This window comes from Ananas comosus, linkage group 21 (assembly GCF_001540865.1).
Source record: "Ananas comosus cultivar F153 linkage group 21, ASM154086v1, whole genome shotgun sequence".
NCBI classification, from domain to species: domain Eukaryota; kingdom Viridiplantae; phylum Streptophyta; class Magnoliopsida; order Poales; family Bromeliaceae; genus Ananas; species Ananas comosus.
The window spans coordinates 619481-636761 of NC_033641.1; the positions used below are offsets into that span (position 1 = coordinate 619481).

General features: G+C 36.8%; 2 protein-coding genes across 2 annotated transcripts; both read right to left on the reverse strand.

The window, feature by feature from the left end:
- On the reverse strand, positions 431-6136 carry LOC109726655 (probable U3 small nucleolar RNA-associated protein 7). The gene is made up of 10 exons (XM_020256398.1): positions 5906-6136; positions 5710-5766; positions 5427-5492; positions 4991-5080; positions 4116-4248; positions 3787-3905; positions 2893-2960; positions 2264-2312; positions 1740-2163; positions 431-1466 (listed from the first exon to the last, which is right to left on the reverse strand). Exons 2-10 carry the CDS (start codon positions 5764-5766, stop codon positions 865-867), a joined length of 1608 nt encoding a protein of 535 aa, XP_020111987.1. The 5' UTR covers positions 5906-6136; the 3' UTR covers positions 431-864.
- On the reverse strand, positions 7746-11993 carry LOC109726688 (glycerophosphodiester phosphodiesterase GDPD1, chloroplastic-like). Its single transcript, XM_020256451.1, has 7 exons — positions 11792-11993; positions 10132-10191; positions 9905-9985; positions 9186-9386; positions 8829-8924; positions 8432-8628; positions 7746-8344 (listed from the first exon to the last, which is right to left on the reverse strand). Exons 1-7 carry the CDS (start codon positions 11963-11965, stop codon positions 8131-8133), a joined length of 1023 nt encoding a protein of 340 aa, XP_020112040.1. The 5' UTR covers positions 11966-11993; the 3' UTR covers positions 7746-8130.

Below are 17281 nucleotides of genomic sequence, written 5' to 3' on the forward strand. Positions count from 1 at the left end.
GAAAAAAAACCTCACTTCATTATCAACAAAGGCAAGTAAAATAGTTTTTAACCAAAACAAGCATCTAAAAACAAGTAGTTTAATTTTAAAAAAATAACAGCATCTGCAAATTCAAGATGTTAGCAACTGCTACAAAACACCAACATCTCTTGCATAACATCAAATCCATGAATAAACCACTGAAAACTACTTTCAAATTTGGTTTATCTCCTACCAATGTTTTGCTAGCTATTACTCCCATCAGAATATGGTTCCCCATGTGACCATGTTGAGTTAGAACAAATTGCACAACCTTGATGCACCTGAAAAAAAAACAAAAGGACAAAATCAATAAGTTATTAGACTAATAATATTTAAAATTCAAACCAGAAATCACAACCTCATATTTTTGAGTTTGAGAGCCAAAAATATAATTACCCCTCCAAAAAAATAAAGAAGGATTAACCACATTGAATTAAAAAGTTCGACAAATAACCTCTCAACCAAGTAAAAATTTTTCTCAAATTCTCATGCATGATACATATCTGAAACAAATCTCAAAGCATTGCAATCCTTGATTTCCAAAAAAATTCAGGCATGCCGACGAAAACACTTCACTCTGCGACCGTCGTCGCAAAATAAATGAGATTACATATATGAAAGCACAAAAAAAATAAAAATAAAAAAATCCTATGGTATTTTCTAGATGCTTCAAGAGAGAAATAATTGACCAAACATATAAATCTGCAATCATTCCACCATTTTCAAGCAGAAATCCGCGCCCTCCATTTCGATCCATCTGATTCCCGCTGAAGCTTCGTTGTTGTTCGATCGAATATGAATGCTCGGACACGAGAACAAGTTCGCCAATTTGGGCAACAGACATTAAGCCGTCTTCTTTCTCGCGAAACGCTGCAGAGATTTCGGGAGCTCGTCAGCCTCAGACACCCGCTGTTTCTTCTTTGCGGGCGGCTGGCCGTCCTCACTCGGTTGCTCCAAAAACGGCCTCTTCGCCTTGAATACCTCCTCCTGCTTCTTCTTCGCCCTCTTACTGGGCTTGTTCCTTCCCTTAGTCTTCTTCTTCACTGTAATACTCTTCGCGGCCGCGATAGCCTCTTCCATCTCGTCTTCCGCCTCTTTCTTCGCCTTCTTCTCTTTCCTCCTTGGCGGCCTCACCGTGCCGATCTTCTTCGGGTCGAGCATGATGGTCTCGGGCTGGAGCTTGTCGAGAAGTGCGTGCACTTCTTTCTCTCGCCTCTGCTTATTGGTCTCGTACGGATTCGCGACCCACGTGTCGAAATTCGGTTCGCCCGAGCCAGGCACAAGGATGGAGGATAGACCCTTGGAGTGGCCGATCCCTAAAACGTCCTCGTACGGCCGGAAAGATACCTTCCCAATTTGGTAACCCTTGACCATCGCGTGGGCCATGTAGGGTTCGTACTCGTGACCCCCCGAATCTTTCCAGATTTGGACTTTCGATCCATTACCTGCAACATCGACGACATGTTTGGTCATTTAACAAAATGGTCCAAAAATATTCACAATTCTCACAAAACTCAGCTTATTCAGAAAAAAGAAATTGGTTTATTAATATATAAATATACAGCACCTGCAAGCAATTCGAATTTTTCCGAATAAATTTGATTATTAGATTATCCATAATTCTCTGCAATTTTGTTAACAAAAGTTATGGACAAATTCAGGAAATTCCAATTCCGCTTAAAAGTTCGAAAAAAAGGGAATATTGCGTCTCTTATTACCCGTTGCGAGCAAGCCCTTCTGACTGAAGTCCAGAGTTTGGGCTTGGGCGGAGTAAGTCCGAAGGACCTCGAACTTCCGGAGGTCCCACAGTTTGATTTTCCGGTCCATGCCGGCTGTTGCCATGAGGTGGCCGCCGGAATGGAAGGCGAGGGCGGTGACAGGGCCGTGGTGGCACAGCATAGTGACCAAGGGCTTCACGCTGGTGGGCTTCCACATGGTCACTTTGCCGCCGGAGTGGCCCAACCCGATCACAGCGTTGTATGGGTTCGACCGCATCACGTCGGTCCGGCCCAGCCCGGTTCGGTAGTTGGCGACTATCTCGCCTGTGCTTATGTCTTGGTAGTGAAGTTGCGCAAAGCTGTTTACCGATACGAGAAGGAAGTGCTTGTCTAGAAACTGGAGCTTCAGAGGTTTCCCATGCTCCTGTAAATCGGAAAGAAGATACGTTTATTTGTAGATATGGAAAAGTTGGAAAAGATGACAAGCGATAAGACCGAAAACTACACATTCACGTAATGCATACCTTTAGGCAGTGGACTTCGGTACCGTGCCGGTTATAGATGAATGGGTACCTGTAGCAGGAAAAAAGATCATGTAATTCGTCAGAACAATCACGCTTGACAACCATAGTAGATAGGTTACGAGATTGAAATTAGCGAGAAAGCATGACAATATCTTGGCTCTCTGGGCTTGAAGAGTAGTAACATGTTTCATTCTGTGAATCTCAGCAAATTCAGATCCAATATTTTTTAATCTCGTATTTTTTGAAAAGTTTAATATAACAAAGAATAATAGGAATTTGCATATGCTCGGTAATCCCTAACGGAAAACATGATAATACAAAAGGCTCTGTCCAAAAATACTAAGACTCCATCCGAATAATATGAAGACTCGAGCTCTCTTCGATCTCTTCTTACATAAAAAGATAATGATATGCATTTTGAAAGTGCATGCACTGGTTTATCTCTACGCTCTCTCTATGTGAAGTCTAACTAATGGAGCTCTTGTAACTTCTTTGAAGCAAAACATTCTGCGAGCACAGAGAAATTTTGCAAGAAAATTTATATAAATATATATATATATATATATATATATAGAGAGAGAGAGAGAGAGAGAGAGAGAGAGAATGAAATACGAGAACTGAGAGATTACTTTTTCTGAGCTACTGCAAAAAATTGTTCATTTTGTAAGAATACCACATCACGGACAGTTTCTCTAACCTGAAAAATAAATCAAGTTAGAATATGAGAATCAACTTTCAACGTTCAAAGTAAAATGGATTTGAAGGCAATCAATTGCAAGCATTTGCTTCCCTCATTCTTTAAAGAGCTCAATTATAATTCCCCTGGAGTAGCAAACTAAATAGTTTTTAGCATCCTTTCTCAACATTTCAAACTTAAATGAATTAATAGGCATTATTTTGAATACATGTGGGACTACAACTATAAAATTTTTAAATGCAGGAGGCGAACACATTTTAATTGATTTCATATTAACCCCTTCGTGATATCCAAGTTCTTAAGAAGAGTAATAATTTTTTATGATATCCAAGTTCTTAAGAAGTAATAATTTTTGACCGCAGTATCAAAGTTATACTCATCAGACTTTATAGGCACCATAAGCAAGTCCCATTTGGTCCAATAAACAGTTTCCCCCAAGAACGCCCACAAAAACCTTGAGATACTCCTAGAACATTATATTCTCGCATTTGACTACAGAGCTTTTCTCGGATGATACTTTTACACTTCACAAAAATCCCTAAGAACCTTCACCCTAAACATCAAACACTTTACAGGGTAAATAACCCATCCATCTGAAAATTTCTTATTTTTAAATAGCTGTGCTTAGCAGCTATACACATTCTTGTTTTGCAGGCAAAATTAAAGCAATATAAGACATATGTTAGTCAATTCCTTTTTTGTATCTTTATTGAAGGGAAAAAGAGAGAAAAATAAATGAATATTCTGGTTCACGGACACTAAAAGCCATGGGAAATTTCATGTTTTTAGTAGAGAAGTGATAGCATTTGCAAGATAGGAATCATACCTGGAACTCCTTGATGAGGTCCATACTTAGCATATCAATCATTGCGACATGACCTTTGCGCCCTCCCACAATCATATAACGACCACTTGATGTGTATTCCTGTGTATAAGGACCTAACTCTGCACAATATCAAATGCAACTTAAATTCTCAGAAAACCTGATTTACGTGATTTCTTTGGATTAGAAGTAAAAAACTCAGCAAACAAGCATGACCCAGAAGGTCCCCTTTGAGATTCTGAATGGCCACGTCCATATATAACATAAAAGGCCACATGTACAAAACAAAACAGCAGTTGGAACATGCACACAAGGAAATCAGCTTACTTTACCAGGTAAGATCATATCGAAAGCTTTTCTTGCACTCAGAAGATCCACCTCACGAACAATAGATTCTTGCTTGATAGTCCACGTCTTCTCCAAACCTTCAGCCTCCAAATAGCCTTCCTCACTGGGCATAAGCCACTGAAAAGTAGGGGGAAATCAGCAAGATATAGCTTTTCCCAAGCTTCTTCACAATACTTGAAGAAAGTAGTTGCTATTCATAGCATCTAACTACTAAAAGTGTAGCATGAACATTTAGAGACAACCCAGCTGTTTTTATTCTGCTGTTTTTATTGGAAGAGACAGAATCAGCTAAAAAATTATGAGCCACGATGAGTCCAACAAATCATGCCAAGGCACTTTAGTAAGCTATTATCAATAAAGTTGTTTTTAACATGTAAAATCTGTGGATATCCATCACTTAACCATGGTATATATATTTTGATTGATAAATAAAAAGTGAGCCAACAAATCATTACAAGATAACACTACCAAACATGTTAGAGATTGAAACCAAAACATACGCAAACCTCATAGTTACTGATTGTAAAAGGAGAAATTCTTAAAAAGCAAAAAGTAAGACAAACTTAAACCAGAGAGAAGTGAGAATAAGTATCCACAAAAACTTGATTAAACTCAAGCCTTCATATTAAGTAGAAGACGTAAAACAGAACAACAACATTATGTTTAAAGGTACAAATAATTCAGAATATACGCACACATAGGTGACGCAAGTTACTTTAAGAAATATTCCAACATCAAAGGTGAATTATCACAATGAAGAGCCTCTGAGTTAAAATGGAATGGAAATTAGGCACCAGACAAATATACTACAACAGATTTCCGCATTCAATTATAAAGAATCAGTAAGAAAGGAAGGAACCTTTTCAGCCTTGGCAGCAGCTTTCGCAGATTGGCCATATAATTTCTCCCTCACAGCTAGCTGGCCTTTTAGTTTCTTATCTTGTAAAACCTTGAAAATAAGCACACACATAAACACACAACCATTTAGGTGAATCATTAGACAAAGCCAACATCCTCAAGAATGTGATCACAGCAATAGCTCGATTAGCACTCTATACACAATTCTCGCACATAAAGTAACTAACGAAGGGAAAATGCTCTATCCACTCCCGTTTACTCAGAAGTAGAAGGAATGATATATCGAATTGGTCAATTTGGAGATTTATGGCGACCATACAATGGCGAATCGCAACAAACATGTAATTGCTCGAAACACGTCAATCGATCTCACTTTTAAGTAAATTAGAGTAGGTAAAGCATTACTTCTAAAGTAGTGAGAAAAAAAGAACTCATACCTCTAAATTAGCAGCTTCTCCTCGCAAATACTTCTTCGACTTCAACTCCAATTCATCTAAAGCATCCTATTAAACATTAAACACAGTAGACAGTAAAGTAATACTGATGCTCAAAATAAAGCTACAATAACATTTATCAGCAAATTCTCGCAAGTAAAATAAGAAAAAATAAAGGAGTTATTTGAAGAGCAAAACAAGAAAAACCACTAAAGTTTCGAATTTGAACTTAATATCACCTATTCCATGAATCAAAACAGCATGTATTGAGGCGCATAACCCTAACCTGATCGGTTGAAGGCTTAAATCGATCAAAAACCCCAGTTTCTTCGGCCGCCACCATCTGATTCAACGAGAACGGCATCGTATTACATCAAAACCAGTAAAAATTTGGGGAACAAAAAAGGGAAAAGGAAAGGGAACGAAGGGGAGCTCTCTCGGTTGGTAATTTAGGGTTTGGAAAGAGATCAAGGGGCTCGTACATTGAAGATCTCTCGAGCAACGAGCTCCGGTGGCGGCGTCGGCGGCGGTGGCGGCGGCGGCGGCGGAGGAGGAGGAGGAGGAGGTGGTGGAGGAGAAGGGGAGTTAGGGTTTAGTAGTTGGAGCGAAGGAGAGAGAGGCGAAGGGGTTAATGCGTGGCGCGGTGCGGTGCGGGTTAAAATGGATTGGGTTCGGGTTGGGTTCGCGATCGAACCGCATCCGCATATGTTGTATTATTGGGCTCCCTCCGATGGATTATTTTATTATTGTTATTTACTTTTGTATAATTAAAGCTCTATTTACGTGCAGTGGAAAAGTATGATGAAAAATACCATGCCTATTTTTAAACAAAATATTATTTTCGGCGTATTGTAATAAAATAGTTATGATACATCTCTGTGTACTTTTGGCGTAACTCCATTTTGGATAATAACAGTTTATAACTTTCGAAATTAAAATAATATCCTTTTAGGGCCCGTTTGGTTCGAGTTATGTAATATTACAAAGTATCTCAACATATCTAGATATTTTGGATTTCGGCGTGAGATTACTACTGATGCTGCATTAGCGCGTTTGGTTTAATGCAGTAATGTAATACTAGATTACAGTATTTATAGCATTAATACGTTTGGTTCAGTTTATAAAATTTAATAATCCTGACATAAAAGTATAGATTTTTTTCAAAATTACCCTTGTTGTGGTCATTTCAATATTATTTTTGGCAGAATATGACGAATGGAGGGAAGGAGATTATGATGATTACCTGGGAGGACGACGCAATAGAAGATGATAGGTGTTCGTGCGCGAGAGAGAGAGAGAGAGAGAGAGAAAGTGGCGTGCGAGAGAGAGGGGGGAAGGAGAGAGAGAGATGAAAATAATACTGTTAATTAGATTTGGGGTTGTTAGAGGGTAAAATTGTCATTTTACATAATATGTCGTATTAACGGGTTTCAGTAATGCAAGATACACGACCCCCCTCCCGTTAATATTTTTGATATAATCCTGCTCGATTTGTAATGCTACATTAACGACTAGATTACATGGCGGATTAACCAAACACAGTTATCCTGGCAGGATTGCCTGTAATCCTGGCAGGATAACTCGAACCAAACGCATTAGGGTAATGTAAAATAATAAAATTTTGAATAAAAATAAGTTATGTCTAGAAATATCAACGGATTTGATTCGGGTGACTTTTTAAAAATCCAAATTCGAACCTGGCAGGTTTTGGAAATTCATATTCAAAATCAAAGTTGACAAAAAATTCAAAATTTGAAACCGAGAATCCAAATACAAAATAATCATTTCTTTTTACCATATCTCAGAATATATTATGTTTAAATTTTAATTTTCAAAAATATAAATTTAAATATAACATCTTAACATTCATATAGATTATATAATGTAAAATCTATTTCGGTTCGGATTCAGGTTCGGATCGAGTACAGACAAAATCTATATCCGGATTCCCAATTAGTTGGTTTTTTATTTTTTTTATACTCATTTCCAAAATCATATCTGTTCAGCAACGAGCATATTTGACCCTTTCAGATTTGAATTCGAATAAAATTTTGAATGATGTAACTTCAAACTGGTATATTTCTTTTTCTCTCTCTCTTGTTTTTTCCCCTTCTTTGTTTAGGTTTTCAACTCATGTAGTCCTTGGATTTAACTATAACAATTTACTTCCAAGAGTTTGAGTCTATTTTTAACTTCATTTTCAGAATTTCGATTTAGTCCACAAATTTGACCTTCATTTTAATCTCGTCCTCAACAAACTTAATTTATCGAAGCAAAATCCAAAGCCATTAATTAACAAGCCAAAGAAAAAAAAGTGAAAGAAGAAGAAAAAGAATACAAAAGCCAAAAGTGCTTAAAACACCCTTTTTCTCCCCTCAATTTCTGGTAAAAAGTTTACATCTTAAATACCGTAAAATCCCTCACAAACGCAACCTAATTTCCCCCTCCATCAAACAAGAACATCTCAATTTCTCGTAAAAGATTACAATCTTCAAGTACTGTAAAATTCCTCGCAAACATTTCCTTGCAGAATAAGCTGCAAAACTTGTGCTTTTTTATGCTGCTTCTTCCCCCCCCCATATCATCTAAAACTCTTCACTCGGGGGATTAAAATATCAGATACTACTATACAACAAGTTTCCCTTTAATTTAAGGGACAAATCCAAATCGAAGTATGCAGTGTGTAGGAACACTATCAATGATGTTGTTATTGCACCAGCTCTGGGATAAGCCTCAGCAGGAACGAAAGCTCGCGCTGTGAGAAGTTGGGCTTGGAATTAGGTTTATCACCATCTGCTTCTGCTGCTTCTGTTTCAGGGTTGATGAACTCCGACACCGCTTCGGTGATCTCCTGTACGAGGTCGACTATGACTCCGTTGATCCCCATCAGGTGTTGGATGTACACCGCCTCCGGAACATTACTGTAAACAGACACAGCATGTTAGTTGCATCAGGAAGGGACCAGCTTCTTATTATTACAGGATGAAACTGCAATGACTCAGGCTTACTTTAGTTGGCCATAAGTTAGGAGAGCGAGATTCGATTCTTTGATTCTGGGAATCGCCGACGGGTTTCTGAACACGGCTTTTACCTCCGATACGATCCCCTGCAAGCCGTTCGTGAGGCAATGCTTGATGGCCTCGTCGAGAGAATTCCTTCTGGCGTCGCCGTAGATCTCTGTCCCTCCATTTGTAAGGAAGAAGACCTGGTACAGGAGTTATATAAATCAATAACGATGTCGATATACTACACGAATCCCAATGCCTTCGATTTATTAAACTGTATTGGTCTTTTACGTCATAGAAATGACGCGATTTGATCGAAACAACTGTATCCAACAACTATGACAAATATTGGTACCAAAATTGAACATTGAGAAAGTGAATGCACAGAATAGCTACTTACAGGATAAGTATTCTGCAATCTGCGCATTACCAGTGCCGCGTCAGGTTGGAAGCTGGAGAATATGATGGGCCTTTCTTTAGCATACTTGAAAACCACCTGCTAAAACAAATAAACCGGCGATTAGGATCAAATCAAGTTCAATTCTCTAATACAATGAAAAGGACCAATGCAACTAGAATATCCATAATGATAGAACATAATCATATTTCGGATAATACATTTCGGGAACAATCTTGTACATATTTCTACAGAACAAACCAAAAAGGTCCTTAACTAAAAGGTAGAATAGTAAACTCAAGCCATTGAAGTGCGCGGCAATACGGAACAGAGAAAAGATATAGAGAGGGGGAAATCAACCTCTAAGATGACTAGAAGAATGTGGGCAAGCTCTTCCTCTTGGTACACAAGATTGTCATCAAACTTCAACTCTATGTTGAAGCCCAGGTGGGAATCCACCCTCTCAAAGGCTTCTTGTAGTGTGCAAAAAGGGTCATCAGATTCCACATTCCAATTTAAAACCCTCCCATCTTTGGTCTTTCTAAGCAGTGGCTTTCCTACCTAAGCTCACAAATAAAAACATAAAATCAGAATTATTAATTTGCAAAAGCCATTAGTATTATTAATTAAATTGCTACAATTTCAATTATTAATTGGTTCTTTTTTTTTTTTGCATGCTGCTGCAAATTAATATGCAAAATTGCACAAATAAAAAGAAAGTTGGCATTTGCATGCGTATCAGTGCAAATATAGATAGTATGCATGCAAAGAAGATTTTTCCGTAGATACCCCTGGCAAGGCATGCAGGGGAGGCAAACAAAATTTTCACCATTTGGACTATTACACCCTGTCAACCTTTTGCAATAATCTATGGTTTATGTAGAATGAAAACAATACGAATTATTAAATAAAGATCAAAGATGTTTAAATATAATTAAAAATACTTATATTTCACGGATAAAAGGTATATATTAGCAAAATATATACACATTTGGAGAAAAATATTTAATAACTAAAGCTTCATAATTAATTATATTAAATTTTTTGATAAGATAGGATAGAGGAGAGAGAGTGTTCACCTTCCCACGTTCCTTTTGTGGCCCATAGGAAAGAAACTCTTCCAAGTTTAGCTCTGTGACGCGCTTCTCAGACATTTGACCCTAAATTAATTTAAAGAGCGAAATTAGTACTACTACTACTACTAATAATAATAATAATAATAATAATAATAATTTTGAGAAAAGAGTAGAATAATTGATGTGAAATAATAATTGCAAATAATGATTGGATTGGAAGGGAATCTTACATTCTCTTCTGTGAGTATAAAGTTGTCGTGGAAGATGATTGGACAGTCATCTTTGGTCACCTACAAAAATGGCATTCTCTTCTAAGCTTCTACCTAATTAATTATACCAAAAAAAAAAGGAAAAAAATACATGTAGAATATTTTAGTATATACTTTAGAATACGTAGCATGAAACATTTGGAAAATGAAGCAAAATATATTTATGTGTCTACTCAACAAATATATTTTAGTCTTTTTTTTTGAGGCATCGCATAAAAGAGATATGAAACGTGCAAATAATCTTCAAGTGTTGATATTAATGAATATATATTGAGTACGTACAAATCACATAAGATAAATATGACCATCTCAATTTGAAGCTATTTAAAGCACTTTCTTTTTATTAAAAAAAAACTTGGACCACCAACTCTAATCTAATTCCATTAATAATATTTTGTAAATTAAAATTCTTAATATAACCTTGGTGTTGGTTACCAACCAAGTTTTAGTGAGTTAAAACCCTATAAAACTTTTTTGAACTACAAACCATTTTGAATCTTTCAAAATTTTAATTTTATTATTTAACATTTCAATTTGTTTAATTTGAATTAGTCAGTGGCATTTCAACTTTAAAATTCAAATATATATCAATTATTTTACAAATTTAATTAATATATTTTGTATAATTCTCATAATAATTTTAAAATCAAAAGTACCGACAAATTAATAGATTGAATATTAAACTTAAAATTTTAAAAAATTGAATAATTGAGTAAAAATGGACTACAATTCAGATAAGTACCATAGCTTTTAACCACCTACTCTAATCAAAAGCCATTAATAATATTTTTTGTAACTTTTTTTTTAACGTAAAGTTCTTAATATAGCCTTTTTGGTGTTTGTTACCCAGCCACGTTTTTGGTAATAACGGGGATTGATGATTGTACACCGTGTACGGCTCATCAACGGTCAGATCACGATGTGAACCCATCAAGGTGATGTTTTAACGAATCACCACCACCTCATCCTACGATCCTATCCGTTAATTCTTTGAAATCCTACGGTCGTAAACTCGATAATACATCACGCGAACACCGATCAAACGGCGCTCGTCTCGCCACGTGGCGCACTCTGACGAGAGGTCGTCGCCCTCTCCCGCGTTCTCCGGACAAGGCCACGTGACTCTCCCCCTCTTCTCCCCGCCTTATCCACTACCGCGTAACCCCGCGCAGCTTCTCGTACGATCCCCACCGTCCACGCGCTCGCCTCCGCCACGCGGCGCAATCCTAACCCTCCATCACCTGGCGAACAAAGCGCGGCGGCGTCGTGCGCCGCGTACCTTCCCCTCCCGTCCCAAAACGAAACCTATTCCCTGGACCGGGTCCGCCACGTCATCCGTTGACCCCCTTCAAGCAACATCGACCGTCCGTCTCACCTTAGCTCAATCCTCACCGTACAAAAAATCAAATTACTTTAAATTTTTAAAATTCCAAGAAAACTTGGATTCCCATCTTTTACGGGCGTTCCACGGGCGACGTGGCGGACAGGGTCCACGCAAAAAAAAAAAAAAGCGTTGAAGAAAATAAAAAAACGACAACGGCGATCGGAGAAGACGACGAAGAAGACGACGGAGAGGTACGAAACGAAACCCTAACGGCGTCGATCGAGGAAGTGTATGTACCTGGACGTCGAATTCGACGAAGTCGACGGGGAATCGCCCGGCCTCGTTGAAGGAGAGGACGGAGTTCTCCTTGATCTCCCGCATCCGACGGTCGGGAGAGGCCAGCGCGTTCATCCCCTTCCCCCGGTGCCCGATCACCGCGAATCTCGCCGGTTTCAGCGCCGATCTCACCATCTCCGCCCCTGCGATGAACGGCCACGAATCCCCCTTGGGATTAGAGAGAGAGAGAGAGAGAGAGAGAGAGAGAGAGAGAGAGAGAGAGAGAGAGAGAGAGACAAGATATCGAGGAGGAGGAGGAGGAGGAGGAGGTTACCGCGAATTCCGGCATGTGCAGCGGCTGCAGGGGCCGGAGCTGGAGCAGGGCCTCTTGGGGAGGGAGAGGGAGCGGAGGCGAGCGGAGGGGTTTCCATTGCATCGGGACTAAGCTAGGATCGGCGAGGCTAAACCCTAAAAACCCTAAACCACCTACCCCCCCCCTGAGTGAANAGAGAGAGAGAGAGATTAGGGTTAGGGTTAGGGTTTGAGGGGGATGGATCGAGGGGAGGGGATGATTATAAAGGAGAAGAGGGGGGAGGGGGGGGGGGAATAAGAATATTCGGGGTAGGAGTGGGAATAAGCGAAGAGGGTAGGGGCGGAATAAGAAGAGGGGGGGGTTTATGCCTCGGGATATTCCGTGGGGCCCACCGCCGTCGCCGTTAGGCCGTTGGGGGGAGGGAGACGTTTGTCACGTTTCGAACTGGAATCGGAGGAGACGGTCGGAATATTCCGTTAGATTCGACGTTAACGTCTATTTCTTGTGGCGAATTGTACGCATAGTCCCTGTACTATTGGCTATTTCGAAATCGACTCCTCACCCACATGGCCACATTGCTCCAAACAAAACGTGGAAAATTAGTCCCCACAAAAAAAATTTCATGAAAAACACCTTTTTTTTTCCCCTACAATTTTTATTTTTTGGATCGAATTAAAAAAACATAAATATTACTTTTTCATATAATCTGAAAAAAAAACAAAAAACTATAGTTTCTTAAAATCAAATAGGAGAAAATACTTTTCCAATCAAAAAATTATTTTTAATATTTTTTTAAAAAATCAAACAACCCCTTAACTATTTTTCTTTTGATCAAATTTTTTAATTTGCGTATTTTATCAAATTCAAAGACTTTAATTGATCATAACGGTTAGCTTACTTAATTAAATTAGGAAAATAATCAATATTTTGAGAAAACTATTGATTTTATAGTTAAAAAAAAACAAATAAATTAAAAAAAAAAACCAATCTTCTTTCAAAATTTCATATAGTTGAGGGGTGTCTTCATAAAATGTATAGTTTCGGGGCGCATTTCAGAACCGTCTATAGTTGAGGGGTCTCCATACATTTTTTCCGCCAATTTATATATTCGCGCCATTTCGCTGTGTCCGGATTGGCCTAATCCATTGACACGTCGGATTCGCGTCGGATGGCGGGGGATTCGGTGAAGCGTCTCCGTTAATTTGGACCGTTTGATTTTCCTTTTTGTTTTATTATTAATGGACGGTCTATATTAATTTGACTTGATTGGGTCACCAAATTATTCTACAAACCAAACTCTAATAAATTCTCAAAATATTAAAAAAATAAAAAAATAAAAAGTTTTAAGTGTATTAGAGATTTTATGCTCATCTAATCGACAAAGAATCCATTTCCTCATCGACATCGGTTGAAAATATCGACGGTGATACGACAAAGAATACCTACTTTTAAACATAATATGTATTGTAATTTAACTAGTGCAGTATTTATCTTGTAATATGATAGATTTGGTCGAGCCTAAATATTCTGATGGGCCTGATTCGATTGAATATTTGAATACTCTTTGATCACATCTAGGCTAAAATTAAACTTTCTATAATTATTCGACATGAANCGCCGTTAGTCCGTTGGGGGGAGGGAGACGTTTGTCACGTTTCGAACTGGAATCGGAGGAGACGGTCGGAATATTCCGTTAGATTCGACGTTAACGTCCATGTATTGTGGCGAATTGTACGCCTAGTCCCTGTACTATTGGCTATTTCGAAATCGACTCCTCACCGACATTGCCCCAAACAAAACGTGGAAAATTGGTCCCCAAAAAAAAAAATTCATGAAAAACACCTTTTTTTTTTTCCTTACAATTTTTATTTTTTGGATCGAATTAAAAAAACATGAATATTACTTTTTTATATAATCTGAAAAAAAATAAAAAACTATTTTTTCTTAAAATCAAATAGGAAAAAAAGCTTCTTTAGTCAGAAAATTATTTTTTAATATTTTTGTAAAAATCAAACAACTCCTTAACTATTTTTCTTTTGATCAAATTTTTTAATTTGCGTATTTTATCAAATTCAATGACTTTAATTGATCATAACGGTTAGCTTACTTAGTTAAATTAGGAAAATAATCAATATTTTGAGAAAACTATTGATTTTATAGTTAAAAAAAACAAATAAATAAATAAAAAAACCAATCTTCGAGTGGTCTATCTCAAAATTTCGTATAGTTGAGGGGTGTCTTCATAAAATGTATAGTTCCGGGGCGCATTTCAGAACCGTCTATAGTTGAGGGGTCTCCATACATTTTTTCCGCCAATTTATATATTCGCGCCATTTCGCTGTGTCCGGATTGGCCTAATCCATTGACACGTCGGATTCGCGTCGGATGGCGGGGGATTCGGTGAAGCGTCTCCGTTAATTTGGACCGTTTGATTTTCCTTTTTGTTTTATTATTAATGGACGGTCTATATTAATTTGACTTGATTGGGTCACCAAATTATTCTACAAACCAAACTCTAATAAATTCTCAAAATATTAAAAAAAATAAAAATAAAAAGGTTTTAAGTGTATTAGAGATTTTATGCTCATCTAATCGACAAAGAATCTATTTCCTCATCGACATCGGTTGAAAATATCGACGGTGATACGACAGAGAATATCTACTTTTAAACATATGTGTTGTAATTTAACTAGTGTAGCACTTATCTCATAATACGATAGATCTGGTCAAGCCTAAATATTCTGATGGGCCTGATTCGATTGAATATTTGAATACTCTTTGATCACATCTAGGCTAAAATTAAACTTTCTATAATTATTCGACATGAAGAATTTAAGATTTCACTTAATTGATACGTAGAGGTGGTGGATTATGATCGAAAAATTAGTAGTTCAAAAGGTTCGTTACTGGTGAAATTTTGTATTTCAAGAGCCATCAAATTATTTAAATTAAATAAATTGAAAGATTGGATGCTAAAATTAAAATTTTAAAAGGTTGGATAGTGGAATTAAAATGAACCAGAGTTCAGATAAATTTTTTTTTTATATATATTTCTACCAAAATATAATTTAAAAATTTGGTGCTAAGAAGTATAGAATATTTCTAGAAGATAAGGAGTGCATGTTGGAAGATTCTCCAAACATGCATGAAACATGTATGATCTTGCACTTTCCAGAAAGATAAAGAAAGATAAGCTCAAACACATGTTGGATTTCACCCTTCTCTTTTTGTCACTTTTACCATAACTTGGTTTTATATCTTAATTAATATATATTACTTTAATTTTGCTATTCTTTTGTACCCACTACCAAGAAAGAAAAACCCCTTGTTATATATGTGGGGATTGATAAGTTTCATTTTGGACCATTTTAATGTTTATCCATCTTAGAGACTGAGGTTATTGAATTGGTATTTGAGTGGAGAGATATTTAAAAAGTTTTTAATTTTTTGTTGGATTAGAATCAGAAACTTCAAATCGAAGATTCTTTTATTGGAGCTCCCAAATTAATGAATGAAGAAACTGTTAAAATTTATTAGGATTTTGGTGATTTAAAATTTTTTAGGCCTCTTGGGCAGCACAATATTTAATGGGCCTTTTCTAGAAGCTTAACTAAAGTTTTCATATACGAGGTTTAGTCCCACATTAAAAATTAAAAATGAGTTGTTGTGATTTATGTATTGCCTCATTCCTCAAGTTAGTTGTTTGGAAAAAAATGAGAGTTATACTCTCAATTAAACGCACGCACGACATGAGCACAAGCCGAGCCGGGCGGGCGGCGGCGCCCGTGGTTTGCACATGGAATTAATGCGCTGAAACAAAATTCTTACTTTGATTATATATATTGGAGGAGGTTGTGTTGAGTTTAGCTATAGTTCTAAATTTTTTTTCCGTATAGTTCTAAATTTTTAGCCGCGTTGGTGGCCGTTGAAAACCCCACAAATTTGAAAAAATGTTGTAGAGTTTGTAGCCAAATCGAATATATTAATAAATAAAAAAAGAACTTCACGCTATATTTAAAATGTATCAATTCAGTACCCCTTAATTTCATTTTTCTTTTTTTATTATCCTCTCCGCTATTTTTTTTTCGTTAAATCAGTGACAAAATTAAAACTAAAAAGTACTAAAGTAAATATTCGATAAATTTAGGTGGGATATCTAGGGATGTCAATAGGTATGAATACCCGAAAAATTATCCGAACCCGAATCCGAATGGGACGGGTTTACCCGAGCTAAACGGGTTGGATTCAGTTACGGGTATAGAAAATAAAAACTCGACGGATATGGATATGGATATGGATTTTATATTTACCCGACCTGAATCCGAACCCGACCCGAATCCGAACCCGAACCCAAACCCGAATAAATTATATATATATACATAATTTATTTTTATTTATTTATATAATATATAAAATATTTAATAATTTTTATTTCTTTGATTTTTATTTAACAGTATGAATTTTTAAAACCCGTCGGGTTCGGGTCCGGGTTCGGATTTCGGGTTTTTGGTCGGGTACGGATATGGGTATGAATTTTTAAAACCCGTCGGGTTCGGATTTGGGTACGGATTTTAATTTGATTTTCGGGTTCGGGTTCGGGTTCGGGTTTTTAAAAACCCGACTCAAACCCGATCCGTTGACATCCCTAGGGATATCCGAAGTTTTTTATATATAATTTAACGAAATTTTGGTGGAGAAGCTGACGAATATATATATATATATATATATATATATATATATATATAGGGAAATAAATTAATGCACTTTAAATTATAGAGTATTAAAGAGAAAAAATGCGAAACGAGGGACGCTATTTAAAATTTATCCATAAATAAATAAACAAAAATAGGTGGTCAAAGGTGACAAGGCGTTGAACGCGTGCCGCTTTCTTAGGTGGACAAATGCTTGTTTATTTATTTATTATTTTTTTTTGTCTCCTTATTTTCTCCAACACTTTTGGACTAGTTTACCAATAATAAAATTTGAATTTGAATTCTAATTTTTTAAGATTTATTTTTTGTCAAAATTAGTAGTTGTTATCTTAGATGCTGTTTAAGACGTCGAAAGAATGAATTAATTTCTGCGTGCGCATTTCAAAATAGATAAGTATAATAGAAGAACAATGGCAATATTTTTCACTTTTTTTTAAAAACAAAAAATTTGCGCTGAAAAATATAAGGGCTAATTGCAACATTGGC

What these genes read in the sequence shown, in the direction of transcription:
- LOC109726655 (XM_020256398.1), bottom strand. Translation starts at nt 5,766, where the DNA reads ATGGTGGCGGCCGAAGAAACTGGGGTTTTTGATCGATTTAAGCCTTCA. An exon ending in TTTGCAGTAGCTCAGAAAAA is followed by an intron (nt 2,313 to 2,892) that starts GTAATCTCTCAG and finishes TTCCTGCTACAG; the next exon opens with GTACCCATTCATCTATAACC. An exon ending in CCGAAGTCCACTGCCTAAAG is followed by an intron (nt 2,164 to 2,263) that starts GTATGCATTACG and finishes TCCGATTTACAG; the next exon opens with GAGCATGGGAAACCTCTGAA.
- LOC109726688 (XM_020256451.1), bottom strand. Translation starts at nt 11,965, where the DNA reads ATGGTGAGATCGGCGCTGAAACCGGCGAGATTCGCGGTGATCGGGCAC. An exon ending in TCGTCGAATTCGACGTCCAG is followed by an intron (nt 10,192 to 11,791) that starts GTACATACACTT and finishes CCATTTTTGTAG; the next exon opens with GTGACCAAAGATGACTGTCC. An exon ending in CTAACTTATGGCCAACTAAA is followed by an intron (nt 8,345 to 8,431) that starts GTAAGCCTGAGT and finishes GTCTGTTTACAG; the next exon opens with TAATGTTCCGGAGGCGGTGT.